Genomic DNA, 27178 nt, shown 5'->3' on the forward strand with positions numbered 1-27178 from the left:
GGGAGGTCGGGCCGCCGGGACGCGGCGGGCGGGGACCAGGGCCGCCGCACCCGCCGTGGCCTGTGACTCGCACGCCGTCCGATGCTCCGGTGTGCGCCGGTCGAGCCCAGACCGCCCTCCTGCGCCGGGTGCGGGAACCGCACGCTCCCGGTGTACGTACGGGGCTGGACCCAGGCTGAGCGACAGTGCCAGGCGGAGCCGGGACGAACTCAGGGCCTCGCGCTTGCCGGGGAAGCGCTTATTGCACTGAGCCATCTCCGCGGCCTCCCCCCTTTTTTTTTTCTTTTTCTTTTTTTTGACTTTTATTTTTAAAATTTATATTTCTTAAAAAAAAATTATATTTCTTAAAGAATACAAAATGGTAAAAAAAAAAATAGAAATGATACAAAAAATTTTTTAAAAATATTTATCTATGTGGGGTCCAGGGAGATGGCTCAGTGGAATAAGTGCTTCCCTGACAAGCACAAGGGCCAGGGTTCAATCCCGGGTCCCGCAAAAAAAAAAAAAACAACAAAAAAAAAATTATCTATCTGATACGGGATCTCTACACAGCTCAAACTCCTGGTGACCCTCCTGTCTCAGTCTCCCCAGCGCTGGCATTACAGGTGTGCACTACCAGATCAGCAGGCCGGGCCGCCAGGGTGTCCAATTCCCGTCCTGGTGCTTGCCGCACAGGCGCTTAGACAGCCTATCTCCCCAGCCCTCCTCTTTTTTTTGAAAGACCAAAAAAAAAAAAAAAAAGCAGCAGCTTCCCTAAGTTCTCCAGGCTGAGCTCAAACCTCCTTCAGTCTCCCAGAATGTGGAGACTGCAGGTGCTACCCACACCCCGCTCCTAGTTATGGCTTCTGCTCTGAACCCTTTTATTCTCCACTGTGCAATAATGCCAGTCTTCTACAAAAGCCAGATCACATTACTCTCTTGAAATTCCTAGCAGGGCAGGCATGCTGGTGCCTGCCTATAATCCCAGGACTCAGGAGGCTGAGGCAGGAGAACACAGGAGTTGGAGAGCAGCCTGAGCCACGTAGTGAACTCAAGGCCAGTCTGTACTACACAGCAAGACCTTGTCTCAGAACACCAACAATAATAAGTGCACCTTCTCAGTGGTTTCCACTGCCCAGCTCCCAGCAGCATCCCATCTCGCCCTCACTGTTTACTGACCTTGTGAGGTGAGGGGCTTTGTACACCCAAACTCCTGATGCAGCGATTCAATAAACTGAATGGCTATAAAAGAAATTTCCTCTCATTGCTCTGTTCCTGGGTCCATGCCCAGAGCCAGGATGTTAGAGACCAGGCTGTGGGTGGGGACGAGGCGACCCTGTGGCCATGCTGGCGCAGATTTCCACCCAGACATGCCTCGGGTCTCCTTCCTCCTGGCCAGCCTCCCACCAGCAGTGTAGGCTGGCCAGGAGGCCACAGACTATGAAGGCCCTGACGGCAGGCTGCGCAGGGTGCCGCATCGGGGCTCCTGGGCTGCCTCAGTGCTTCGCAAACCTGTGCAAGATGCGCTTCACAGTGCTGGTGACCGTGAGCTTGGTGCTTGGTGAGTAGCTCCAGGGAGTCGGGGGGTCTCCTGGCCTACTAGATGGAGAACTGGGCCGGTCTGCGTGACGCGGGAGGGCCTGGGGCCGCCTCACAGAGACCCCCGAGGGATCCTCTCCAGAGCTGAAGACAACACAGGACAGGAGGGCTGGGGACACTCATGGCGACAGGGTAGAACACAGCTGAGTCCACTCTGAAAGCCTTTGCAGCATCTACTGAGAAACAAGCTTCCAAAGGGTTGAGCCTCTGCCTCTGCTCTGCTGGGTCTGGGGCTCATCAGCACGTAGTCTGGCCAGGGACTGGAACAGGATCGGTGGATACGCACATAACTGGGGAAAGAAGCGAGAATGGGCGCAGTGGTGGGCATGAAATACAGCTGTCCGGTGAGGGCACGGCCAAATGAAAAGGAGGCGACAAGAGATGGTCTCTGCCGCATAATGCGCTCTTGCTTTCACTTCTGAACATTGTGGATCAAGGACGCAGGACCGAGCTGGGTAGGGTGGTGCGGGCCTCCAGCCCCAGGCATCAGGAAGCTGAGGCAGGGGTATGCGAGGCCAGCCTGTGCCGCACAGTGGGCTTGAGGCCAGCCTGAACCACATAATGAAACCCCTTGGCTCAGAACGACAATGCAAAAGCCCAGAAGGAATGATAGAAAGAGTACCTGGGGTGGGGGACTGAAAAGATGAGGCACAGAGGAAGGACTACTCCAGCCTTCCCTGTGAATTCGGAGCTCGTGGAGAACAGGGTGAAGTGAGCTCGTCGAGTACACACTGAAGCAAAGATGAGTGAATTTCTGTTTCTCATCTCTGGAAGGATGACAGCAGAGAATGGAGATCTTCGGGAGGCCCAAAGCTTCTGATATTTTAAGCCAGGCTTTCAGGAACAGGGGAGGTGGGGAGACAGTGGTAGTGTTGGGCAGCCTGGACTCAGGCTGGGGGCTTAGGGTGTTTGCTTTTTTGTGTTCTAGGCAAGCTCGTTCTCCCTAACCCAAACCCCCCTCAGCCACCTCCACTGCCCAAATACCTGCGCTGCTATCGATGCCTCTTTGAGACCAAGGAGCTGGGGTGCCTGCTGGGGTCCGACATCTGCCTCATGCCGGAGGGCAGCAGCTGTATCACCCTGCATATAAGGAACAGTAAGCTGGGGACCCGGGCCCAGCCCCGGCCAGCCTGACCTCTCCTACTCTCCCAAGCCGCACGCAGGGCCCGTTTCCACATCCCTGTTTTTCTGTTTCCTTCGGCGCCACTTCTATCTAGTCCCTGCCTTCTGCTGCCTGCAGCTGCCTGGCTTCAGCCCTGTCCTGCCGCCCAGGCTTACAGGGACCCTGGGACCCTCTGGTGGCATTTTTGACCTGTTCTCTTTTCTCATGCCCCACTGTTCCACCTGGCCACTTACCTTTTTTTTGGTCGAACCAGGATTGAACTCAGGCCCTTGCGCTTGCCAGGGAAGCGGTTATTCTACCAAGCCATCTCCCCGGCCCCTCGGCCCCTTACCTTTACCTTTACCCTTACCAAACTCAGCCTGTGCAGAGTGCTTGCTCCTTTTCCTTCTCTGCCCCTGCAGTGGCATCCTTGGTGCTGACCCAGCCTGAATTTCACATCTGTCTGTCAACAGCCCCCTTGTCCCAGGGACCTGCTGCCTGGCACTCTGGGGCCCGGCCTAGCCGAGCTGGTCTGTCCACACCTCTGCCAGCGGGCACTTGGGCGGCCTCTAATGCGTTACTCCCCAGACTGCAGCAGCGAACCCTGTCCATCGCTGCCTGGGACGCCGCACAAAGGCCTTCCCTATCCATGATGGGACAGCAGGGTCTAGCAAAGCAGTGACGGCCACTTCCTCTGTGCAGCCCGCCTCTAATGCACATCCTCAGCTTTCCTCACCTGGTCCCACGGTGCTGGTTCCCCCCCCCCCCCCCCCGCCCACAGAGCTGGTTCTCCATGCCCCCCACCCCACCACAGCCCCTCCGGGGGTTCACATGCTTTCTGGGCCTCTCTCTCTTCCATTTCCCTGGCAACTTCAGCTGGGGGCACACGGGCTCCCCGCGCTGCCCAGTGCTCGCGGTCTTTGCTGGGGGCGCGTGGCCTGGCGCGGTGCACGCAGGCCGAGGGAGGGGGCAGCAGCCCAGGCCCGGTGGTGACTGCTGCCTGCGGTGCCCCCAGCCAGCGGCTCTGACATCATGGTGAGCGACTGCCGCCGCAGGGAGCAGATGGGAGACTGCGCGTACACCCGGCCCGCGCCCGTGTTTGGCTTCTGGATATTTTCTCACTGCTGCTTCGTGAATTTCTGCAACGATCCTCAAAACCGAGAGTCCTACCTTCAGTAGGAGGGCGCGGAGTAAACGCACGCGCCTTCCGGAGGGCCGCACGCAGTCCCCAAGCAGCCGCCCCAGCTTCGGGCAGGTCCCTGGCTCCTACTCCCGCGCTGCCCCAAGACCAGGCGGGGCAAAATAAACCCATCCGCGAAGCCTTCCGCGTCTCTTTCCGGCAGGTGGAGGCTGTGGGAGGACCACAGGGACAGGGGGACTCTGTCTCTGCTTCCTGCTCCAGCGCTAGTGTACAGAAGGAGGGACTGGAGGCCTCCTGCGGTGGTGGAGGGTGGGCCGGTGCCCCAGACCCGGGGGCTCCTCAGCCCAGGCTGTCTGCCAGGTCGTGCTCCTAGAGCCCTGGAAGCCTGACTTGGCTCTCCCCTCTCCTCCTTTCCCCTCTCTTCTCTTCTCCCCCAACCAGAGTCTCACTAAGTTACCCAGGCTGGGCCCAGACTTGGAATCCTCCTGCCTCAGCCTGCCAGTCAGATGGGATTACAGGCATGGACCATTGCATCGTGCTCTCTCTTGTTCTTTTAATTTTTTTTTTTTGTTATTTAAAATTTTTTTTTAAAATATATATTTTTAATATATTTACTTAGAGCTGGTGAGATAGCTCAGTGGACTAGGCTCCTGCTTACACAAGCGCAGGGACCAGGGTTTGATCCCCCACACCACTTGCTGCGCCAGCCCTGCCCCCACGCACAAGAAGCCAGAGCTGAGTCTGGGCATGGTGGTGCACACCTGTAATCCCAACGCTGGAAGGCTGAAAACAGGAGAATCACTGCGAGTCTGTAAGTGAGACTAGCCTGTGCTGGGAATACAGGCGTGCGTCACCACACCCAGCTACGATGACTGGCACAGTGGGTTCCGAGGTTGACACTGCATGTGGTACAGGGGATCGAACCCATGTCCTTGTGTTTTCCAGGCAGGTGCTTAAACCACCAGGTACGTGGCCACCAGGGGGCGGGCCTGGCTGGCATGTGGTGCTGGGGGATTGAACCGCGGTCCCAAAGCTTGTTCCAAGTAGGTGCTTTAGACCACTGAGCCATCTCACCAGCCCATTTTCTTCCTTTCTGAGGAAGGGTCTTGCTGTGTTGCTCAAGCTGGTCATTGAGTACTGGACTCAGGTGATTTGCCCTGCCTCAGCCTCCAGAGTGCTGGGGCTGCAGGTATATATCTCTGTACCTGGCCTTTTCTGTGGTATTCTGAAAACAGGTCATGGAGAAAGACGGGCCCAGGAGGGGGGGGGGCAGTCTGTTCCTCTCTTTGTACCATTTCCAACTGCCTAAAAATCACGACCTGAATATTAACAAAGGTGGCTTTGCCCCAACACAATTTTTTTTTTTTTTTAGGCCTGGGTCTACAGGGTCTCACCATGTAGATCGGACTCATAGTGATACTCCTGTTTACAGCCTCCCAGGCGCTGGGCTCACAGGCACGCAGCACCACAGCGAGTCTCCCAACACAAATTGTGACCTGTAGAGGTGTTAAGTGCTGTGTAGGTTCGGTGGGCACTACGCGACTCCATTCTGCCATGCACACACACCCTTGTGCAGCTGCTCCAAGGACAGTGGCCACCTCCCAAGGGTCAGGGCGCTCTACCTGGGGGCAAGCAGAGGTCTCATGGAGATGGGAAGGCGAACTTCTGCAGGCTTTGTCAGAAAGGCTTACGGCACAACAGGCCCACAACTGTGCGTTTATCTGCAAAGTATGCACATGCGTGCACACACACACACACACACACACACACCCTGCACTGAGGATAGAACCCAGGGCCTCAGCCTTGCTACAGGCCAGGCAACCAAGTCCTCTACCACCAAGTTCCATCCTCAGTCCCTTTTTTTCCCCTCAGTTCCTTCTTGAGACAGGGTCTTGCCAAGTCTGCGTTGCACAGGCGGGCCTCAACCCTGTGATCCTCCTGCCTCTGCCTCTCCAGGGGCGGCTGTGGCAGTTAGGGTGGCCTGTCAACCCAGAGCTGGCAGAGCACAGTTCTGAGCACTTCTGGGAAGCTGGCAGGGTGACTGCGGCTATGTCTAGGGCCCCTGGCCCACGTCCTGGCTGCTGCTGTCTCCTGGCGCTGCCTCCCAAGCGCCATGAACTGGGCAGTGTTCCCCACCACGATGCTGCTAACCTGGAAGCTCTGGCCATGGGCCGAGTCCTGCAGACCATTAGCGGTCAGGTGTTGTCTCAGCATGCGTCACTGCCTGACTACAGCATGTGTTTTCGTGTGCATACACAATTGCACACATCCCCTCAATTCTAAGAAGCCTTGTCCTTTCAGCGAGGGGAGCACAGCAGCTGAGACTGACCCGCGTAGCAGGAAAGCCAGGCCTGGGCCTCCCAGCCACAACGTGGCACTGCTGCTCAGATCCCATGACCCTGGCACTGCGCTGCAATATGGGGAAGGACAGCTCTCACCTGGGAAGCCTGGGGCTCAGAACAGCGCATGCAAAAGGCTGACTTGGTCCAGGGTGATAGCTCAGCGGCATAAGCATCTGCCTGACAAGCATAAGGCTCTGAGTTCCATCCCCAGTACAAAAAAAAAAAAAAAAAAAAAAGGTCAAAAGGGATGGGCTGAGGAGATAGTTTGGCGGTCTAAGTGCTTGCCTGGCAAGTGCAAGGACCTGGGTTTGATCCCCAGTACAGCATGTTGTGCTGAGCCCAGAACCCCGGCCCCAAGCCAAGCCAGGCACTGAGAGCGGGCGTGGTGGTGCATGCCTGTAATCCAAGCACTGGGGAAGCTGAGACAGGAGGATCATTACGAGTCCGAGCTGCATAGTGAGATCCTGTAACAAATAAAAAAAATAAAAAAAGGCTGACTTGTCCTTGTCACTGCTGTGTGCTTGCCACTGTTCAAAAGTGTTCAGGAACACTTCCCTGGCAAGCGCAAGGGCCTGAGTTCAATTCCTGCTTCCACCAAAAAAAAAAAAAAAAAAAAAAATGTTCAGGTGACAACCCAGCTGCTGCAGCCCCACAGGGACCTCTCACAGGTGCCCTGAATGTGAAAGTCCATGGAGGAGTGCCTGGCTGTCAGGATCTTGGAGAGAACAAGGACCAGCAGGAGCCCAGGTCCCTAGGCACTGGGCTCCAATCTACCTGGATGAAAATTGTATCTTGTGGTAAAAACCCTGGCTCCACCGGACTTAGCTCTCCAGGCTTTGCAGGCTGGCTCATGGCTGGGCTCCTGGTGCTTTGATCTGCAGCTGAGCAGAGGGTGGGCAAGGAGGTGCTAGTGCCAAAACGCCAGGACAGTGGGCAAGGGTTGCAGTCCTGCTGGAATCCTGTGCTTACTTACCTTTGATCTGTCTATGCCTGCCCATGTCGGAACTCAACCCCACAAACAATGCAACAGACTTAGCCCAGTCCTAGTTTATTGCGGAGGCCAGTGGGGGACACAACAAACCAACACAGACCATCTCCTCCCCTCAGTGGGTGCACGAGGACTCAGTGAGGTAAGAGGGGGCTGAGGAGGCCAAAGACTGTGGCAGGATGCTGAGTAGAAAACTGGGTGGGTCTGGGGACAGCGAAGCAGGGACAGAGACTGTCAGGCCAGGACCTCTGCAGGGGGAAAGCCAGGGCAGCACCAGGGCTGAGAGACAGGGGTGAGGGGACACGGTGCCAGACCTGAGCGGATGTGGCAGGAACCCAGTGTGGGAGAGCGGAGCACTCAATGATGGGAACCACCCCCGTCTTTCTCCAGCCAGCCTGGGCCGAATCTACACCTGGGTTTTTCTAAGATGGGGGTGGGTGGGGTGAAACCTAACTCAAAGGAGGGAGGGAAGTCAGGAGGGTGCAGGGAGCACAGGTTGGGGGTTCAGAGGACTCCGGGGGTGTGATGTATGCAGGGAAGGTGTCAGGACCTAGTCCTGGGCAGAACCAGAAGTCCTGAGCTGTTGAAAAACAAGTACACGCGGCGCAGGTCAGCAAGGGACAAGCCCAGTGCCAGGGGCAAGGGTACTGGGGGACCCATGCCTTTGGGCTCCTTCCCCGCATGGACACCAGGCAGGGGCAGGGAAAGGTTTAGGGCCTGGTAGAACTGGCGGGCCTGGGTGTCAGACAGAGGCAGGGCCGGGGGCTCTGCGGAGGGCTCGGGCAGGGGGCCCTGGAGCTGGGGGCTGGCCCAGGAGTTGCAGAAGTCATACTGGCAGCACTGGACCTGATACCAGTACTGTGAAAAGTAGGTGTTGCGCTTTTCCTGACAGCGGTAGGAATTGATCTGTCCGCAGCCTCGGATGTTGAAGCGGACCTTGACCTCTACAGCAAAGGAGACAGCGGTAACCCTGACAGCAGCCTCCCACAGTCCCCAAACCCAGCTCTTCTGCTTCTGGGACTGCCCAGCCCTTCCCCAGACCCCAATTCTATCCTAGGCATCTTCAGAGGGGACCAGCAATGTGCTTGGCCGGCCTCCACTCCCACCTCTCCTTTCAAGACTGCTACCTTCCTGTCCCCAGGGTTCCCAGAGCCCAGCCCTCCTGAGACCAAGCCATGCCACCCCCGGGATGCCACTCACTGTAATAAATGGAGATCACCATGCACGGGGACGAGCTGCTGACGGTGCACTTCTCTGGGCCGGAAATACATCCTACGGAAGGGTCTTCCAGGAGGCAGAAGTGGCAGGTCCGGACTTCGGAAACAGGAGCTGGGAAGCATGGAAGGGAGATGGGAGTCGCGGCTGGGCTCTGCGTCTGCCCTGCAGGTCTCCAAGGCCCCAGCTGCGCGCTTGCCCCGCTTACCCTTTCCCAGCCACGTGCTCGCCCTCCCGGCGGCGGCCCGCTTACCCTTTCCCAGTGCAAAGCCCACCAGGACCAGCACACTGGCCAGCACGCAGCCCGTCATAGTGGAGCACACAGAGCAGCAGTTCCGGCAGGGCGCCCAGAACCCCCACCTTCCTAGGGCCATGCTCCTGTCTGGAGCCGTGGGGTGCTGCTGGCAGGCAGTCTGCAAGGGGCTCCCGGAGCTGCAGAGCTATACTCCTGCCTGGGGCAGGATGCTGGCTCAAGGAGGAAGCCCTTACCCTGGAGGAGGGACACCGTATCCTCCCCCACAGGTCTGGTTCCTGCGTGTGGGAGCAGCGGCCCGCCAGGGTGACACCTCAGGCTGACCCTTTGCCCGAGTGTCTGCCCACCCTACAAGCTCCCCAAGGCCTCCTTCCTCCCCTCAGGGCGGGGCCATGGCTGGTCTCTGGCACCACCCACTGCCCTCATCAACTGGCCAGTTCCCACTGCACCCACCAGTGAGCACCCCCACCCAACCCTGAGTTAGTTTGGCTCCCCCAGCGGGGGGCACGCAGACATAGGCTGGGGAGTGTGTGGCTCAGCTCCCTGGCCCCTTACACTGCTCTTTATTCTAGGACATTTTTTAAAATTTGTATTCTTGGGGCTGGGGAGATGGCTCAGTAGAATAAGCACTTCGCTAGCAAGTGCAAGAGCCTGAGTTCAATCTTTGGTTCTGGGGAAAAAAAAAAAAAAATTGTAGTTTTTTTTTTGAGACAGGGTCTCACTTTTGAGACAGGCTGGCCTAGAACTCACAGCTATCCTTTTGCCTCTGCCTCCCAAGTGCGGGGATCACATGTGTGCGCCACTATGCTCCACATTCTTTTTTTTTAAGTTTGAGACCAACTTTATTCTATTTATTTTGTGTGTGTGTGTGTGTGTGTGTGTGTGTGTGTGGCCAGCTCAGCCCATCAGGGGGCAGGCTGGCTGTCATGTGGTGCTGGGGGATTGAACCGCGGTCCCTTGTGCTTTGTTTAGCTTAGCTTGTTTTAAGTTCGTGCTTTAGACCACTGAGCCATCTCACCAGCCCCTCCACATTCTTTTTAAAACCAAAGTTGAAAGCCAGGCCCACACAGGAGGAACTCAAGGTCAGCCTGCATGCTACAGGGTGAGGTCCTGTCTCAAAAAAAAACAAAACACAGAAGGAAACAATCCTGGAAGACACTATCACTGGGTAAGCCTGCTACAGTACACAGCCAGCCAGCGAGAACAAACACCCCTGCCCTGCTCTGTGCTCCAAGGGTAGCACCCCGATCCATGACACCAATCTGCTTTAGGTCTGGGGGGGTGGGCTGGGCCTCCAGTGCCCCTCGGCCCAGCGCACCACCACCTGCCCTCCCAACCACAAGCACCAGCCGACTAGCTCATGGCCTTTTCTTCCACTTTATTTCATATCCCTACCACAATAATGGCCTTTAATTTAAACTAAAAACCAGAGAGGATTCCTGAAAGGATGGCAGCAAAGGAAAGGTGGTGTCCGAGAGGGCAGGAGGGACAGGGAATCAGCGAATTGTCTTGACTGGGCTCTTGAAGTTGCTGGCGGCTTGCAGCTGCAGCTGGTAGGCCATCGGATGGATCTTGAAACCATAGAGCCTGGGCCAGAGCAAAAGTCAGAGAGAGCAGGGTGAATCCCGTCCTGGTCGTGCCGCTGTCCCTAGCTCCTCCTCTGAGGGGTGCTTATGGACACACTGGGCCTCAAATTCATTTGCTCATAACTATTTGGAAATGTGTCAGAGACATCCACTAAAACTCCCACTCCAGGCTGGGTGTGGAGCTGTGCACCTCTAGTTCCAGCTACTGGAGAAGCTGAGGCAGAGGCTCCCTGGCTGGGAGCCCAGGGTTCGCACCTAGCCTGTGCAACACAGTGAGCTCCTGTCCCCACACAAAGCAAGACAAGACAAACCACGCAGAGGGGGCCACCAGTGAGGGTGAGTGACAGAGTGTATGTTCACGCCTTAGCGAGCATGAGACTGTGGGCTCAATGGCCAGCGACAAACACACAAAAAGAAACTCCAAAGAAGGCAAAAAGGAACTCAAATTCTAGGCAACACACATCACTACTTATTTCAGTATAAAGCAGACCCTCTCTCCATTAGTACAGGATAAAAGTAATACGCCAGGAAGATAAACTGAGCTTAACCTAACCAACAGCTCTGAAATCCGGCAAAAGGCCAAGCCCCCGGACTACGCAGCGATAGCTACTGCTTACACAAGGATGTTCCAAGTGACACTAAACAACGCACACAGGTGGACACTGCCTGGTGTGTACCAGCACCACCTGCATTACAGACAAGGAAACTGAGGCACAGTCGATTAAATAAGCTCCTGGTCACTCGGTGGGAAGGAGGCCCGACTCTGGGAGCAGGCCTCAAGAAAGGTTACGCCACCTCTTCCCCTGCGAGTGCTGCCCGGGCCCTTCCCCTGACCACCCGGGAGTTTGTTCCTGCTCCCCACCTGGGCACAAACTGGTTGGCAGGTCGCTTGGGCCGGTACTCGGGATGCACCATGAAGAGCATGTGAGGGAAACCGGTGCCGAAGTAGGCGCCGTCCGTGTGGTGGTGCCTTGACGACTTGGGTGTGTACACATCCATGCACTTGGGGCAGTAGAGCTTCACCATGGCCTCGCCTGGGATGTCCGAGAGACCTGCGACGCAGCCAGAGCCCGTAGGCCACACACCTCCCGCTCTGCCCAGCCTCCCCAAGGACTCAGACACCAGTCCGCGGAGGGAGACCCAACTTTTTGGAGACGTGCCCTCCTCTCCCTTCCTCAGCACTCACCGATGGGAAGCATTGGCTGGTTCTCACAGTACACACGGGGACAGTAGCCAAAGTCTCCCTGCTGGTACTTTTCCAACTGAGGTAAACACAACAGCAGGGGTTGGTGGATACGTGGGAAGAGGCAACTTCCTCCTCAGCCCAACCCACATCCCTGTGCCTCCCATCTCTGAGTAGAAGCCCTTCTCTGGCCAGATTCCTCCTGTTCAGCGCGTTGCAAAACCCTTGTGCTATTTGCTGTTTCCTGAAGCAGCAGCATTCGACAACTCCCTGTCTAAGATCTTGTCTCCCTCCCTGAAAATACCCGCCTCAGCCTGACCCCAGGGAAGATTCAACTTCTAGGCCCCAGCTAAGGTTCTTCCCCTCTCCTCAGCTAGACTTCTGGGTGGGAATGAAGCATGACTTCTTGCTCCAGGAAACTCTGCTTCCCTTACTGCCTCAGGAGGAATCACGTGCGAGCAGAGGCCTCACCATCTGGGCGATGCCACGGTTAGTGAGGATGTAGCGGGCGTGGATCAATCCATAAAGCATTTCGGCTGCCTGCTCAATCAGGTCACTCTGGTTGGGGTTGTCTTCCAGCTCTTCATCTGACAAAACACGGACCAGCCAATACGACCTCTTGTTTTTCAACTTTCCTAGGCACCCCACCCATGGCCCAGGGCCACTCGCTACCCAGTTCACTTAGCACCCACCCCTGAACTTCACCCTATTCACAGCCTGCGCATCTGACCCTTCACCAACTCAGTGTAGCTCTGTCTTCTCTCCACACCCCTCACCCTCTTCTCTTCTTTCCCTCCCAACTCCTTCCTGAACACAGAAATGGAAAGACACCAACACCTGGACATCTTGACCGGAAGGTGCAAGGCTACAGAAGGGAGTTGTAAACAAGACTCACAAGGGAAGTGGCCTTACGAACAAAATTTGAGTTACAGAATCAGGAGGAAAGAGTCAAGCGGGGATCAAATAAAGCAGGGGTTACAGGAGTTGGAGAACCAAAAGGTAATTTAAGAATTCAAGTGTTGGGTGTGGTGGTATGTACTGCAAAGGCCATGGGTTCAATCTCCAGTGCAAAAAATAAGCATGTGAATAGAAAGAGAAAAAACACGCGCACACCCACGTACTAAGCCCGAGGGATAACTCACCAGGCTCCAGGTCCAAGATCATGTCCAGAGCTTGACGATAGTGAGGCACCTGCTCATTGAGCCCAGTAAGATTAAATTTGTCTTGGATGTAGTCTTCATCCACCTGTCAAGACAGAATTCAAGAGGTTAATCCAGGTAACAAACGCCACCGTGGCCAAGGTAAGATGCTCCCACGGATGCCTTGTCCTTCGCAATCTGCAGTTTTTCCTGTTTCCCATTCTCAACTCCCTACTCCACAGAAGAACCTGAGTCTCTCCTCCCAGCCTTCACACACTGTGTCCCACAACGGGTTAGCTTTTCTAACAATACGCAGGTACAGCACATCCTCACAGAGCCATTCCTTTCAGGATCACTGTTTCTATGTCTGTATCTCATATCCAGAAACCAGCTTCGCCCTCTCCTTAGGGACAGCTGGCTTTCTGAGGACAATGCGGGCTGAACAGCTTGGTTTCTGCAGGCAGTTAGGATCCCTTACTGAACACTTTAACAGGCAGCATTTCAAATCTCCCAACAGCCTCGACAAGCGCTCTACCAACACCATTCTAGTAACAGAAAAGGCGCAGGGCGGCTAATCCAATGTCATATGGCCACAGGGTGGCAAGGTGGGGACTTGGGCCCCAGTCGTGCCCCTTTCCCACGCACATTAGTGGGGAGCTGTTGATAGGATCCTTCCTCCCTGGGAAGGAGCGTCCACGCAGGAGTGTAAGACAAGTGTGCAGGAGCCGAGGGGAAGTGTGACCAGGCACATGTGAAGAAAGCAAGTAGGGAAGCAGAAGAGAACTCACTTCACAGAAGAATTCATTGCCGCGGAGCCCACAGAACCAAGAAATCCACGACACCTCTTCTGAGCTACTCATCTTCACGTCGGCTGGGAAAACAGGAGCACACTAAACTCCAAGCTCTCCCTGTCTCTGGGATCCTCCCTCCTCCCACTCTTTGGGTGCTAGCACGGAAGAATTTGGGGCCACCCCTTCTTAAAGGATCGCAGGCTCTGGAGTACCCCTCTCCTGCTTCCCTGATTCACCTCGGCCCCTCTCCTCCCGCGAGACGAGAAGTTCTGTGCACCGCACCACTTGCCAGACGCCGGCAGGTAGTGACCCTCCGGCCCACCCACGTCCCGGCGCTGCGGCCAGCCAGGCCCCTCTCGCGGGGGCAGCCCCGGCAGAGCCCTCCTTCTCCTAACGCCGCAGGACGGACCGTCCCGACGCTTTTCCCCAGAGTCCCAAGTTTATCCTTCCCAAGCAAGAGCCAGGCCCTTCCTTTTTTCAGAGTCTGGGGAGGCTGTCAGGGACCCTTTACAGGAATCCCCACATCCCGCCTCAGTCCCGCGCCGCCCTCCTTCCTCCGGTGCCGGACCAGGTCACTTCCTCCTTCGCCCCCACAAGGCGCGGAGACCCTCGTATGCCGCGCCCAGGGCCAGGGGATTCAGCCCGGCGACCGCCGCAGACTTACCAGCGGGACTGGAACCGGGAGCGGGGTGGGGGAGGGGGTTGCTGCTCTGGGAACGCCGCGGACCGCTAAGGCGCAGGCCGCGGACCCGACCGCGGCAGGCAGAGTGGGGTGGGGGGGGCCGTGGAAATTGGGGGGCAGGGCGGGGGAAGAGCAGTGCGCAGGCGCGGAGAGCCAGGCGCCTCGTTGGATGCCGGGAGTTGAGGTCCCTACTTAGGGTAAGAGACTTGCGAGACGAGGGAGAATGAACTACGAATCCCAGAAGGAAGCGCGCACGACTCTGGTGTCGCGAGGCCCCAGAGGAACCCGCCTGGGGGCGGGATGCAGCGAGGTACCACCGGAAACAGGAGCCAAGCAGGTATTTGCGCCGGGGAGCCTGGGAAATATAGTCGAGAGCTGGCTGGAGTTAGGGGCCGAGCGAGGCGGGGAGTGGAGCGAGCCGGACCCAGCTGGTTCCTTCTCGCGGTTCCTTTTGGGTTCTGGCGCGGCGCGGCGCTACCACCCAGGAGGCTGGCCCCATGCCGAGCCTGACCCAGAGATCGCCTGTCAGGCTCACCCCTGGATCCCCCGACGGAAACCAGGCTGGAGGCGGGAGGTGCGCTGGGCCCCGCGCTGAGGGACTTGGGTCGAGTGCTTGGGCTGAGCAGAGCGAGTCTTGGGAGGGCTGGTCCAGTGTGCTAACCTGAGGTGGCTCCAGCCATTCTGCTGTTGAGCGCCCCTTTGCACTTCTCCATTAAGTCTCGGAGTGTTTTGCTGCGGGCTCTAAGTGTGTTCGTCGAACCTTGGTCCTAATGGGGAGGGGCACCTGGAAGTTACTTCATTTCACACCTTCTCGGCGTTCCCCAGCCTTCCCTCTGCCTTCTCAGGCTCTTTCTTAGCCTGGAGAATGGTTTTCCAGCTTCAGAAAATGAGTGTGGAGCGGGTGCGCCACGTCGAAGGCAGCGAAGGGCATTGTGGGGCGTTCTGTAAAAGCAGTACCCCAACCGATGCGACCTTCTGGGGCCTCGAGCGGCCGGGGCGCGCGATATTGTGCGCGCGTTCTTGGAAAAGGGCCGTCAATTGAGCCTTGCGTGCGGCTTTGTTGTTGCACGTGCGTCTTTGTGTCATGTGATTGCGTCAATTTTTTAGATTGGAATAGCACGATTTTACGGTGTGGGAGCCACAGAGTGATTCACACAAGAGCCTTTTCCTGAAATCACCTGGAGAAATGTGTCTGTTTCTGTTTGAGAAGAGACCTCCAAAATAGGATCAAGGAAGCTCTAAAGGGCTGGGCTGATGTTTCTCAATGGTATGTACTATAAACTTGTTTAGAGAGAGGCTGGCATCATTTGTTGGTGAGGGGATAGTGAGGTGTAACTCAGGACCTATGGACAGCTGGCTCATGAAGTTAGGGGTGTTTTTTTTTTTTTTTTTTGCAGAACCCGGGATTGAACTCAGGCCCTTGCACTTGCCAGAGAAGTGCTTTTTCCACTGAGCCATCTCCCCGGCTCCTTTTTTTCTTTTTCTCTCTCCCTCTGTTGGGGTTTTGGGGATGGAACCCAGGGTCGTCGCACATTAGGCAAGCATTCTACCACTGAGCTACATCCCTAGCCAGCTCTTCAGAGTTTTTCTTTATTAACCTCTACCAAAGCGCAGGATCTGCTCTAAGGTTATGTGTTTTTACATAAGGTTCGTACTTCTAAGTTGTGGGCTGAGTTTGGGGGCAGGAGTGCTTTCTGTTCTAATTTTTCTCATTCCAGGAGCTCCCGAAGAGATGGTTGTCAGCACAGAGCCGCGGTGGGCGTGGCCAGGGTTGTCGCATTCTTACTTCCTCGTCTTCACTCCCTCAGTGTCTCCAAAGCCATGTCCAGACCGTCACTCATCACGTTCACGCCCGCCACTGACCCCAGTGACCTCTGGAAGGGTGGGCAGCAACAGGCGCAGCCTGAGGAGCCAGAGCCCACCCTGGATGGCGCTGCAGCCCGGGCTTTCTATGAGGCCCTGATTGCGGAGGAAGCCCTGGCCCCTGAACCGCAGAGAGCTCAGCCTGCGCCTGCCGGGCAGAGAAAGAAGAAGAAAAGAAAAATGACAAGGGAAGCAACATCAGCAGCAGCAGCGTCAGGAAGACGTGGACAGGGGCAATCCTTTGTGGCTGAGGACAAGATGACCCAGTGGGTACTGAAGGCGGCCCAGGAGGGGAACGTGGCAGAACTTCGAAGACTGTTGGAGCCGCGTGAGGCAGGGGGAGCCGGAGGGAATATCAATGCTCGGGACGCTTTCTGGTGGACACCCCTCATGTGTGCTGCCCGAGCTGGCCAGGAAGCCGCTGTGCGCTATCTCCTGGGCCGGGGGGCTGCCTGGGTGGGGGTCTGTGAGCTGGGGGGCAGGGATGCTGCTCAGCTGGCTGAAGAAGCAGGCTTCCCCGAGGTGGCCCGCGTGGTCAGGGAGAGCCATGGAGAGACCAGACGTCCAGAGACCCGGTAAGGGGGAGCCTTGGTCCATACCTGTCCTCCAGGGCGTTCTGCTTTTCCCGCTGCCCCATACCGGGGACAGCCCCAGAACAGCTATAGCGTTCTCTTCGTTCTCCAGTGTTAAGGTAGTGCATGTGAGGTCCTAGGATTTAAATCCTGATCCCACAAACCTGGAAACCACCTTATGTCCGTGTCTGTTTCTTCCTCTGAGACATGCAGGAGATAAGCACTCTCCTCATGAGCCAGTTGGCGGGGTTAAATGGGTCCGTGTATTTAAGTGCTGGAGCAGCTGTAGTCATCCACCCGTGTCAAAAGCTTATGAAGCTGGCTTACCAACTCCTTTCCCCTCTGGGCCCCTTATGGCTAAGTGGGGAGGGCTGGGAGTGTAGGTTAGTGGTAGAGAGCTTGCCTAGCATGCAAGAGGCCATGGGTTAGATCACCAGCAAAAAAACAAACAAAAAATGGTGGTGCTGTGTGTGGAGGAAGGCAGTTTGTTCTCTAGCAGAAAATCTAAAAGGAAAGGGCCTGCTAAGTGGCGCAACACCTGTGTGGCAAGTGTGAGATCCTGCGTCCCAGTACATAAAAACTTGATGGCAGCTAGGTATGGTGGTGCAGGCCTCCAGTCCCAGCACTTGGGAGGCTGAGGCGGGAGGGTCAATGCGAGTTTAAAGCCAGCCTTAGCTACAAAATGAGTTCGAGGCCAGCCTGAACTACATAGTGAAACCCTGCCTCAAAAAGATGGAAGAGAAAGGGGGGAAAAAAAGCTGGAAAGGTTCTGTCCCTGCCAGTCCTCTGAAGCCTCAGGTCTCCCTTTCCTTTTCTCTGCCCTTTACCCTTTGCTTTTTTTTCTGCAGGGCCCCCTCTCCCACCCCCCAGTATTGTGAGACCTGCGACGGCTACTTTGAAGACTCCAACCACTGCACATCCACCGCCCACCTGCTGTCACTAGTCAGAGGTCCCCAGCCCCCCAACAGTCCCCTTGGGGTGCCCATGTCTAGCCCTGGCTTCAGGCTGCTGCTGAAGGGAGGCTGGGAGCCAGGAATGGGGCTGGGGCCCCGGGGTGAGGGCCGTGCCAACCCTATCGCCACCGTCCTCAAGAGGGACCAGGAAGGACTGGGCTACAGACCAGCACCGCAGCCTCGCGTGACGCACTTCCCAGCTCGGGATCCCCGGGCTGTGTGTGGGAGAGAGAGAGCCCTTCAGGTGGCTGCGCTGAGCCGGAGGAAGACAGGAAGGCAGGAGGAGAAGGACAGGGCCTGGGAGCGGGATCTCCGGATGTACATGAACCTGGAGTCCTGACTGTGGTCTGCCTGGTCTGCCGCTGAGGTCTGAACTCAGACTTCTGACCTGAGCACTTCGCTTTCTGCGTCCTGGGATCTACCCAGGTGCCAGGCCTTTAGGTTTTAACCAGGAGCCTCTACTCCTGGGAGACGGCTGCTGACGGTTGGAAAATAAATCAGCCTTCATCCTCAATTGTGGTTTACTTTTCTGGAAGCTGGTATGGGGGAGCATAGCAGAAGTCTGGGGGCCACATGTATGTCTCCCCTGGGCCGGAAGAGGCAGCCTGAGCCATGGTGTGGTAACTTCCTGCTGGGCCTGGGTCTCCTGGGAGAGCCTCACCTTTTTCAAACCCCTTTACCAGGAATTGACACCTCTAGCAGGAGGGCCCTCTGACCACTCCAGTCACTGATTTGAGAAACACTAGCTGGGTGTGGTGCACATATCTGTAATCCCTGCGCTGGGAGGCTGAGGCAGGAAGGTCATAAATTTGAGTCCAACCTGGGCAATTTAGCAAGAGCCTGTCGCAAAAGGGCTACAATATTAGCTCAGTGTGGCGGACCTGCATTCGACGCCCAGCACATTGAAAACAAAATGAAGGAGCTCACCGTTGGAAAGGAGGGAGTTGTGATATCAAATACTATAATGTGTCCAGACGCTGAGATACAGTGTGAGAAAGAGCAGGCAGTGGGTCCCTGGCACCCGGCATGTATCTGAAGCAAGAACTGAAGCCACAGGGAAAAAGACCTCGACACAGAAGGAGCTGGTCTTTAAAGCGTGGAAAGGGTTTAGAAAGCCTTAAGATATATATAATACTAAAATAGATGTAACAGCACTTCACTGATCGTTACTTGTGGCAGGAGTGTCCAGACCATAATCTCTGAGGTAAGTGAGTGACCAGGACACACCCCCGGCCACAATACACAAGCGACTGACCACTGTATCCCAGCCCTTTTTTTCTTCTCTTTTTACTCAGTTGTTCTTGTTTTTACATAAGTATGATTATCATTTCTAGTTTTTTTTCTTCTCTCTTTCCCTCCTATATTTACCAGTTTTCCAAAGTTCAAGTAATCTTTTGTCTTCCAGTCACATTTTTTTTTTTTTTTTTTCCAGAACCAGGGATTGAACTCAGGGCCTTGCGCTTGCCAGGGGAGGGCTTATTTCACTGAGCCATCTCCCCGCCCCCCCCCATACTTTTAATCTCTTCATCTTCTAGATCTTTATTTCTCCCCCCAACTCCTTTAAAAATTTCTCCCCTGCAGGGAAAATCACCACGTTGAGGGCATAGTTACTGTGTGTAATTTTTTGATTTGTTGGTTTTGTTATCTAACCCTAAATAGACTTCATCGAGTTACAATTGGCAAATTAATAGTCACTACTACCACAGTTTGGCATTTTCTAGGCTGCGTTTTTAAGCTTGAGGCTGTTGTTACTGGTGACTGTACTACTTCAGCCGTGGTGTCATAACCTGTCCCATCAGTTGTCCTTCCTGATGCGCCAAGACTCAGGTTGCTTAAGCGCGTTACTGCTGTAGGCTAGTGTCACGGAGCTAGGGCAAGCTGGCAGCCATTCCTCCTCCCCAGTAAATAAGAGGATCTTACGACAGACTCAAAACCCAAAAGCTGAGCTGGGAGGATAGCTTAGTGGGATAAGCGCCTTCTTGGCCAGCACAAGGTCCCAGGATCGCTCCTCAGTACCTTGGTACAAGACCCGGCTACACGCCTGGAAGGCGGCTGTGAGTAGTCATTTCCTAAGTATTCTAAATACTAGCAATAAAGCTACTCATCATAAAAGCCTTCAAGGGTCAATCCAGAAATTAAACAAAAATAGAAAACGAGAAGACACTTAAGCAAGGTGCAGCCACTGATTTTTAGCTCACCAAAGGCAAAGCCAGGAGGCAATGAGGTGGAATAATTCAAAAGCCACCCACCTGGACTCTGAAGTGGTAACAACAGAAGTAACAAAGCAGATGGACAAGGCTCTAGGGAAAAAATCAAATCAGAAATAACTTGTCAGAGATGGTGACCATAATGAGAACATGCCTAGTGACTCTGGAGAAGATCATCAACACCCAACATAGGAAAGAAATGAAATCCATGAAAGAGATTCCAACAGATAATCCAAGAGATTAAAGATTTCTTGGGCCGGCCAAATAGCTCAGTGGATTAAAGCGCCTGCAAGCAGGCACAGGAACTGGCGGTTCGATCCCTGGGCCTGCCACTGAGACTGCAATTGAGACTGGGTGTGGTGGCATGTGCCTATAATCCCAGCTCTTGGGAGGCTGTAAACAGGCAGATCACTGTAAATCCGATCTAATAGTGAGATCCTGAACACCCTGTAGACCCCTAAAAAAAAAAAAAAAAAAAAAATTTACATTGAAATGCTGGCCAGATAGCTCAGCACACTGAAGTGCTTGCCTAGGTTAGGCACAGGGACCTGGGTTTGATCCCCAGCATGCTGTGCTGGCCCTGCCCCTGGGGCACACTGAACACTGAGACTAGCGATTGAGACTGGGCATGAGGCATGATGGCACAAACCTGTAATCCCCACATGTGGGAGGCGGAAAACAGGTGGATCACTGTGAGTCTAATCTACATAGAGAGACTCTGTAGACCCTGTACCAAAATACATAAAACAATTCCACTGAAAGTATTTGCAGGGGCTGGGGAGATAGCTCAGTAGAATAAGCACTTGCCTGGCAAGTGCAGGGTCCTGAGTTCAATCCCGGTACCACACACACACACACACAAAAAAAAAAAAAAAAAAAAAAAAAAAAAAGAAAGAATTTTCGAAAGAATCAGCCAAGGTAAGGACTGAATATCAGCTATAGACAGGATTATGGTTAGTAATCATGAAAAGAAAGGTTTTTTTGTTTTTTTTGGTCCTGGGAATTGAACTCACAACCACCCACTTCCTAGGCAGGTGCTGTGATACTGCGCTATATCCTAGTCCAAGATTTCTTAAAAATAGTAAGCGATTGGGCTGCAGAGATAGCTCAGTGGTCTAAGAACCAGCGTAGGTAAGCGCAGGACGTGGGTTTGATCTCCAGTACCACGTGCTGTGCGGGCCCCATCCCAGGTATGCTGAGCCAGCCACCAAAACTGGCTGTGGTGACACATGCCTGTAATCCCAGTGCTGGGGGTGGGCGGGGAGATGGCTCAGTAGAATAAGTGCCTGCCTGGCAAGCGTAGGGTCCTGAATTCAATCCCTAGTACTACCAAAAAAAAAAAAAAAAAAAAAAAAAACCAGGGCTGGGGAGGTTGAAACAGGAGGATCACTACAAGTCAGAGCTGTGTAGTCAGACACTGGCTGATTTGGTTTTTTAAAATTTTTATTTTTTGGCGGAACTGGGGATTGAACTCAGGCCTTTGTGCTTGCCAGGGAAGAGCTTATTCCACTGAGCCATCTCCCTGGCCCCTGTAGTGAGACACTGTACCAAATACATTTTTATTTTATTTTATTTTATTTTTGCGGGACCAGGGATTGAACTCAGGCCCTTGCGCTTGCCAGGCAAGCACTTATTCTACTGAGCCATCTCCCCAGCCCCCCAAATACATTTTTAAAAAGTAAGGGATCTCAAAAAATCAATACAACAGCTGCTAGATAATGCAAAGAAGAATAACATAAGATTGATCTGAGTAAATGAAAAAGGATATAGCAATAATGACATTTAAAAAAAAAAACCTGTTCAGGCCAGGGAGATGGCTCAGTGGAATAAGTGCTTCCCTGGCAAGAGCAGGGGCCTGAGTTCAATCCCCGGTTCTGCCAAAACAAAAAACAAAAAAACCACCAACCCTGTTCACAGAAATAATGGCAAAAAATGTCCTAAGAATGGAAAAAGAATTTGACATACAGAAAAGCAAGGCATATAGAACTCCAATTAGCCATGATTTACAGAGCTGGGGTGGTCTAAGCGCCCGTCTGGCAAGCACAAGGACCTGGGCTTTATGCCCATTGCCACATGCATGCTGGCCCCAGAACCCAACCCATGCGTGCTGTGCCAGCCAACAAAACCAGGCATGATGGTGCATACCTGCAATCCCAGGTCTAGGGAGGCTGAGACACTAGGAGTCTAAGCTATGTAGCAAATAAATAAAGATTAAACTATTTATTCTTTTCTTCTTTTTTCTTTTTGGTGGAACTGGGGATTGCACTCAGACCCTTGCGCTTGCCAGGCAAGCGCTTATTCTCCTGAGCCATCTCCCCGTCCCCTAAAATTTTTAAAAATACAAATTACAGCAAGGGATATAATAGGCAAGATTCCAAAAATTCAGCACAAGAATGGAAGGTGAAAGGCGTCAGAGAAAAGAAACAAATCATCTATAAGAAAGCCCCCCAAAGAAAAAAGAAAGCCCAGGGCCAGGGATTTAGCTCAGCCGCACAGAACCTTCCCAGCAAGCTTAAGGTTATGAGTTTGATTCCTGGTACCAAAAAGAAAGTCCATCAGGACCGGCCGAATAGCTCAGCGGATTAAAGCACCCGCAAGCAGGTGCAGGGACTGGGGGTTCGATCCCCAGGCCTGCCATGCTGGCCCCGGCCATTGAGACTGGGCGTGGTGGTGCACGCCTGTAATCCCAGCTCTTGGGAGGCTGTAAACAGGTGACCCTGAACACCCTGTAGACCCTTCCCTAAAAACAAACAAACAAAAACACAAAGTCCATCAGAATCAGTTGACTTCCTAACACAAATCCTTAGTCAAGGAAAGCTTGGACTGAAGTGTTTCAAACCCTAAAAATGAACTCAGATTGATATACCCCACAAAACTATCTTTCAGAATTGACAGAGCAATGATATTCCATGAAAACTCCCGAAGAAGTTCACGACCAGAGATGATGAGCACTACAACCCTATGAAACCAACAGGATCAACCTGCTGGGCCAGGCAAGTAATTTTAAAAAGGGAGGGGAGGGGCCGGGGAGATGGCTCAGTGGACTAAGCGCTTCCCTGGCAAGCCCAAGGGCCTGAGTTCAATCCCCGGTTCTTTTTTTTTTTATGTATTTGGGACAGGGCCTCACCACACAGCTTGGACTCACGGTGGTCCCCGTTTCCGGCCTCCCCGGCATGCGATTACAGGCATGAACCACCACATGTGGTCTCCGTGGCCAGCCTAGTGCACCCGGGAGCGGGCCCAGCATAGCATGTGGTGCCGGGGATCAAACCCCAGCCCTGCACTTGCTTAAGCAGATGCTTAGCCCTCTGAACTACCTCACCAGCCCTAACAAAGTGGACTTCAAGCCAAGACTGATTAGGAGAGACAAAAGTCACTATATTCTTGGAACAATATAAGAGGAAGAGATAGCAGTCATAAATATAACCCAATACCAGCATACTCAACTGTATAAAGCAAATATTAACAGACATGGAAAAGCAAATGCACACTAATATGCTGGGCATGTTGGTGCAAGCCTGTAATCCCAGCGCTCAGGAAGATGAGGCAGGAAGATCGTTGTGAGTTTCAGGGCAGCCTGGGCCATAAAGCGAGCTTGCGGCCGGCCTGAACCTCATAGTGAGACCCTGTCTCAAAACAGACAAACAAAACAAAACAAAAACAAAGAACACTAAGACAATTGTAATGGGGACCTCAATACCCGACTGTCACAAATAGACTGATAAACTAGGCAAAAAATCAACAAAGAAACATCAGAACTGCATCAAATTTTTGAACAAATACACTTAGTAGATGTCTTGGTTATTTTCTCTCATTGATGGGACAAAACACCCGACACTCAAAATTAAGGAAGGAAAGGTTCGAGGAGGCTTCAGTCCATGCTCAGCTGGCTCTAAGAGTGGCACATGGCAGAGGGCAGCCGTTCACGGGGTGGAAAGCAGCAAAGAGCAAGAGCAAGAAGGCGGCGGTGGCAGCGGTGGCGGCAGCGGTGGCGGTGGCAGTGGCGGTGGCAGCGGTGGCGGTGGTGGTGGCAGTGGCAGCAGCTTCTCTCCTTTCTTTATACTGCATTCAGGCCATCCACAAGGTTGTGGCACTCCCACCCATAATCCCAGCAGCACTCCCACCCATAATCTCAGCATTGGATCCTGAATTAACCACAAACCGTAGAAGCTGCCCCATGACTGCATGGGGTTTGGGGGAGACAACTAGATGCAAGCCATAACATTCCAGCCCTGACCCTCCAAAGAATCATGTACCTCATTTTGTGCAAAAGGTATTTTATCCATCTCTAAAAGTTGCCAAAATCCTAACAGTTTCAGTACTGCTGAAAAGTCCAAGTCCCAAGTCTCCTCTGAGATCTAAGGCAAACTCGTAGCTTTGAGCCCCTGTACAAATGAAAAGTTTAACACTTCCAACATTCAACGGAACAAGAAAAACATTGCCATTCCAAAAGGCACAGGATAGAAAGCGCTGGGACCACAGCAAGTCCAAATCCAGCAGGGCAAACATTAGGTTCCGTAATTCCACGTGGAACGTCCAAGCATTCTGTGATAGAATGCTCTCACATTCTGTCACAGAATGTGGCTCAGCCCCTGTGGCACTTTGGGGATTTTAGCTTCTCTCTTAGGCCTCTTTTGCTCCCTCCTTGCAGCTTTTTTTAGATGATGCACGTTCCTGCATTTGCAAACTTCTGGGGTCTCCACCGCACTTTAGGCTTCTCACTCGCAGCTTACACAGTGCCCTCTCAGGGGCACACTGCCTGGCCTCCCGGGCCTTCTGAAATCTAGGTGGAAACCTTTGTTTGTTTGTTTTTGCGGTACCAGGGATTGAACTCAGGACCTTGCGCTTGCCAGGCAAGTGCCTGTTCTACTGAGTTATCTCCCTGGCCCCTAGGTGGAAACTTTCTTCACCTCAGAACTCCTGCATTGTGCATGTACTCAAAACCAACACCACATGGATGATGCTAAGGTCTGCTGCCAGAGGGAGAAGTAGCCAGACTTTCTTCTCTCTTGGCTGTAGGGGTCAGGCGCCTGGATTGCTGAGCACTCTGACCCTGTTTCTTTCTTTTTTTTTTTTTAATTTTTTATTTATGTGTGTGTGTGTGTGTGTGTGTGGCCAGCTCAGCCCACCAGGGGGCAGGGCTGGCTGGCATGTGGTGCTGGGGGATTGAACCGTGGTCCCTGTGCTTTTTGCTAAGCTTGCTCTAAGTAGGTGCTTTAGACCACTGAGCCATCTCACCAGCCCCTATCTGCACTTTTTAAAAAATTCTATTTATTTATGTGTGTGTGTGTGTGTGTGTGTGTGTGTGGCCGGCTCAGCCCACCAGGGGGCGGGGCTGGCTGGCATGTGGTGCTGGGGGATTGAACCGTGGTCCCTGTGCTGTGCTTTGTTAAGCTCGTTCTAAGTAGGTGCTTTAGACCACTGAGCCATCTCACCAGCCTGAACCTGATTCTGAGGAACAAATTCTCTATAACGCTGCCATTCTGGAACCTGGTGTGGCCACTGCCTCCATTCTGGAACACAGCACTTTGTGGCTTCCTCCTCAGAGCAAAGTCTTTCATTTTTGCAGTTTTGAGGCTGTGAACGGTGGACACTTCCTGGTTCTTATGTGCTCTCAGACCATCTTTTCTATTCTCCTGTTCCTTCTTAGCAGTAGAGATCCTCTCAGCTCTATCTTTGCAGTCCACAGCTTACTGGAACTTTCTTTCTGGCCAAATGCATAACATTTTAAATAATCATGCTAGGCTTTTTGCTCTTCATTCTCAATGTGAATCTGATGAAAAGCCCAGACAATAGCCATGCCACTACCTCAACATTTGCCTTCCTTGAAATTTCTTTTGCCAGATTAATCAGATGGCATGCTTAATCTCAGTTTCAAGAAAAATCTCTGGACATGAACAAAATGCAGACAAACCCTCTGCCAGGCCAGCCATAACATGCATTATCTGGAGTCTAGCAGCCAGCATAGTTCTTCTTCCCAGCAGCAGCCACCGGAACCTGGTCTTATAGCAGGATTCCCATCAGCACTGGACTCGGGATCTAGGTCTGGGGTGTCAGTGCCTGCCTGCCAAGAGCCAGGTGCCAAGTTCAACCTCCATGACCATAAATGAATAAAAAGCATTCTGGTCTTTTAATCCCTGACCAGAATCTCCCAAACAGAACAGCCAAAGGCATTCCAGGGTTTCTCTTTCAAGCAACATCTCTGAACCTTTCCAAACTCTTCCCTCAAGCCATGCCCAAAAGTTCTTGAGCCACATGGCCAGGTAGTCACAGAAATGACCCCACTTCTTGGTACCAAATTCTGTCTTGGTTACTTTTCTCTTGTTGCTGGAACAAAATATCTGACACCCAACATTAAGGATGGAAAGGTTTGTTTAGCTCACAGTTTGTGGTTTCAGCCCCTACCAAGCTGGCTCCAAGGTGGAGTGGCACACGGCAGAGGCCAGCAGTTCATAGGGTGGAGAAGAGCAAAACAGCGAGAGCAAGAAGGGAGGGCGGCCACAGCAGCAACTTCTCTCCTGTCCTTATCCCGCATTCAGGCTCTCCACAGTTGTAGCGTTCACACGCATAATCCCTGCGTTGGATCATGAATTAATCACAAACTCTCGGAGCTGCCCTGACTGCGTGAGGCTTTAGGGGACAACGAGACACAAACCACGACAGTAGATGTCTACCAAGTTATTCACCTCACCACATCAGAATATACATTGTTCCCAGCTGTACATGGTATGTTCTCCAAAAGAGGCCACATACTATCTCACAGAACATACTTAAGTACATGGCAAGGAGTTGAAATTATCCATGATTATTATCAGAACAGAGCGCAATGAAATTGGTAATCAGTGGCCAAAGGAACCACAAGAACTTCATAAGCACACGGAAATTAACATGCTCCTGAACAACCTGTGGGTCACAGATGAAATTAAAAAATTACACAGTTTCTATAACTAAATGATAATGCCAATACAACATACCAGAATTTATGGGATGGAATGAAAATAGTTCCACGAGGGAAATTTATAGTGGTGAATTTCCACAGCAGAAAACAGAATAAGCTCAAACACCTAATGCTGAACCTAAAGCTTCCAGAAAGAGTAAAGCAAGTAAAGCCCAAGCTTGTAGGAGAGAGGAAATTACAAACATCAGAACAGAAATTAATGCAATGGAGACTAAGAAAATGATACAAAGAATCAATGAATTGGAGCAGTTGGTTCTTTTAAAGATTAAATAGCTTCCGGCTACCCTGCGCCCGTGGGACCTACTGGTCCCAGCCCAGGCACAGCATGGGTGAGACCCTCTTCCACCCTCTTAGGATGCCTCCCATCACTCCGTAGTACCTCCCCAACACACACAGAATAGGAATTTCTGTCACATTCTGGGAACCCCCAGATCCAGTCCTAGTCCAGGCCCAGTGAGTGTGTGGAAGAGCTGCCTCTCCCCCCTGCTCCACCTTGTCCCCTCCCAGACTCAGCTCAGGCCTGGCTTACATGCCTGGGGTGAAACCCTTCAGCTGCGATCCCTGCAGAGAGTGTAGGGGACAGAACCACCCAGCTAGTCCAGGAGCAGAACATCTTGCCAGAGGG

General features: G+C 53.2%; 4 protein-coding genes across 6 annotated transcripts; 2 read left to right on the forward strand and 2 right to left on the reverse strand.

Annotated features, from left to right (window-relative positions):
• Positions 1–1419: 1419 nt before the first annotated feature.
• Ly6g5c (lymphocyte antigen 6 family member G5C) lies at positions 1420–3893 on the forward strand. Its single transcript, XM_004624486.2, has 3 exons — positions 1420–1540; positions 2507–2674; positions 3696–3893. The coding sequence occupies exons 1-3, from the start codon at positions 1420–1422 to the stop codon at positions 3857–3859; spliced, it is 453 nt and encodes a 150-aa protein (XP_004624543.1). The 3' UTR covers positions 3860–3893.
• Positions 3894–7265: 3372 nt separating this feature from the next.
• Positions 7266–8913, reverse strand: Ly6g5b (lymphocyte antigen 6 family member G5B). The gene is made up of 3 exons (XM_004624487.2): positions 8620–8913; positions 8352–8480; positions 7266–8095 (listed from the first exon to the last, which is right to left on the reverse strand). Exons 1-3 carry the CDS (start codon positions 8738–8740, stop codon positions 7695–7697), a joined length of 651 nt encoding a protein of 216 aa, XP_004624544.2. The 5' UTR covers positions 8741–8913; the 3' UTR covers positions 7266–7694.
• A 1064-nt stretch (positions 8914–9977) lies between these two features.
• Csnk2b (casein kinase 2 beta) lies at positions 9978–15112 on the reverse strand. 2 transcript variants are annotated; one of them, XM_012515937.2, is made up of 7 exons: positions 14662–15112; positions 13316–13398; positions 12531–12633; positions 11860–11975; positions 11392–11467; positions 11068–11257; positions 9978–10206 (listed from the first exon to the last, which is right to left on the reverse strand). In XM_012515937.2, the coding sequence occupies exons 1-7, from the start codon at positions 14711–14713 to the stop codon at positions 10116–10118; spliced, it is 711 nt and encodes a 236-aa protein (XP_012371391.1). In that variant the 5' UTR covers positions 14714–15112; the 3' UTR covers positions 9978–10115. The 2 variants fall into 2 exon arrangements, with proteins under 2 accessions (XP_012371391.1, XP_004624367.1); XM_004624310.1 differs by lacking the exon at positions 14662–15112 and adding an exon at positions 13983–14121.
• Positions 14301–17902, forward strand: Gpank1 (G-patch domain and ankyrin repeats 1). 2 transcript variants are annotated; one of them, XM_004624488.2, is made up of 4 exons: positions 14301–14337; positions 15211–15267; positions 15809–16438; positions 17284–17902. In XM_004624488.2, the coding sequence occupies exons 3-4, from the start codon at positions 15822–15824 to the stop codon at positions 17726–17728; spliced, it is 1062 nt and encodes a 353-aa protein (XP_004624545.1). In that variant the 5' UTR covers positions 14301–14337; positions 15211–15267; positions 15809–15821; the 3' UTR covers positions 17729–17902. The 2 variants fall into 2 exon arrangements, with proteins under 2 accessions (XP_004624545.1, XP_023577464.1); XM_023721696.1 differs by lacking the exon at positions 14301–14337 and adding an exon at positions 14346–14574.
• The last annotated feature ends 9276 nt before the right edge of the window (positions 17903–27178 follow it).

The sequence above is a fragment of the Octodon degus genome, unplaced genomic scaffold (genome assembly GCF_000260255.1).
Source record: "Octodon degus isolate 3935 unplaced genomic scaffold, OctDeg1.0 scaffold00005, whole genome shotgun sequence".
In the NCBI taxonomy this organism is placed as follows: domain Eukaryota; kingdom Metazoa; phylum Chordata; class Mammalia; order Rodentia; family Octodontidae; genus Octodon; species Octodon degus.

Excerpts from the sequence above, each read along its gene's own strand:
- Ly6g5c (XM_004624486.2), top strand. The coding sequence starts at position 1,420 with ATGAAGGCCCTGACGGCAGGCTGCGCAGGGTGCCGCATCGGGGCTCCT. Across the intron at positions 1,541-2,506 it reads GACCGTGAGCTTGGTGCTTG|GCAAGCTCGTTCTCCCTAAC; the intron begins GTGAGTAGCTCC and ends TTTGTGTTCTAG. Across the intron at positions 2,675-3,695 it reads CACCCTGCATATAAGGAACA|CCAGCGGCTCTGACATCATG; the intron begins GTAAGCTGGGGA and ends CGGTGCCCCCAG.
- Ly6g5b (XM_004624487.2), bottom strand. The coding sequence starts at position 8,740 with ATGGCCCTAGGAAGGTGGGGGTTCTGGGCGCCCTGCCGGAACTGCTGC. Across the intron at positions 8,481-8,619 it reads GGGCTTTGCACTGGGAAAGG|CTCCTGTTTCCGAAGTCCGG; the intron begins GTAAGCGGGCCG and ends CATGCTTCCCAG. Across the intron at positions 8,096-8,351 it reads GGTGATCTCCATTTATTACA|AGGTCAAGGTCCGCTTCAAC; the intron begins GTGAGTGGCATC and ends CCTTTGCTGTAG.
- Gpank1 (XM_023721696.1), top strand. The coding sequence starts at position 14,498 with ATGCCGAGCCTGACCCAGAGATCGCCTGTCAGGCTCACCCCTGGATCC. Across the intron at positions 15,268-15,808 it reads TGGGCTGATGTTTCTCAATG|TGTCTCCAAAGCCATGTCCA; the intron begins GTATGTACTATA and ends TCACTCCCTCAG. Across the intron at positions 16,439-17,283 it reads ACCAGACGTCCAGAGACCCG|GGCCCCCTCTCCCACCCCCC; the intron begins GTAAGGGGGAGC and ends TTTTTTCTGCAG.
- Csnk2b (XM_012515937.2), bottom strand. The coding sequence starts at position 14,713 with ATGGAGAAGTGCAAAGGGGCGCTCAACAGCAGAATGGCTGGAGCCACC. Across the intron at positions 11,468-11,859 it reads ACCGTGGCATCGCCCAGATG|TTGGAAAAGTACCAGCAGGG; the intron begins GTGAGGCCTCTG and ends TGTTTACCTCAG. Across the intron at positions 10,207-11,067 it reads GCCAACCAGTTTGTGCCCAG|GCTCTATGGTTTCAAGATCC; the intron begins GTGGGGAGCAGG and ends GCTCTGGCCCAG.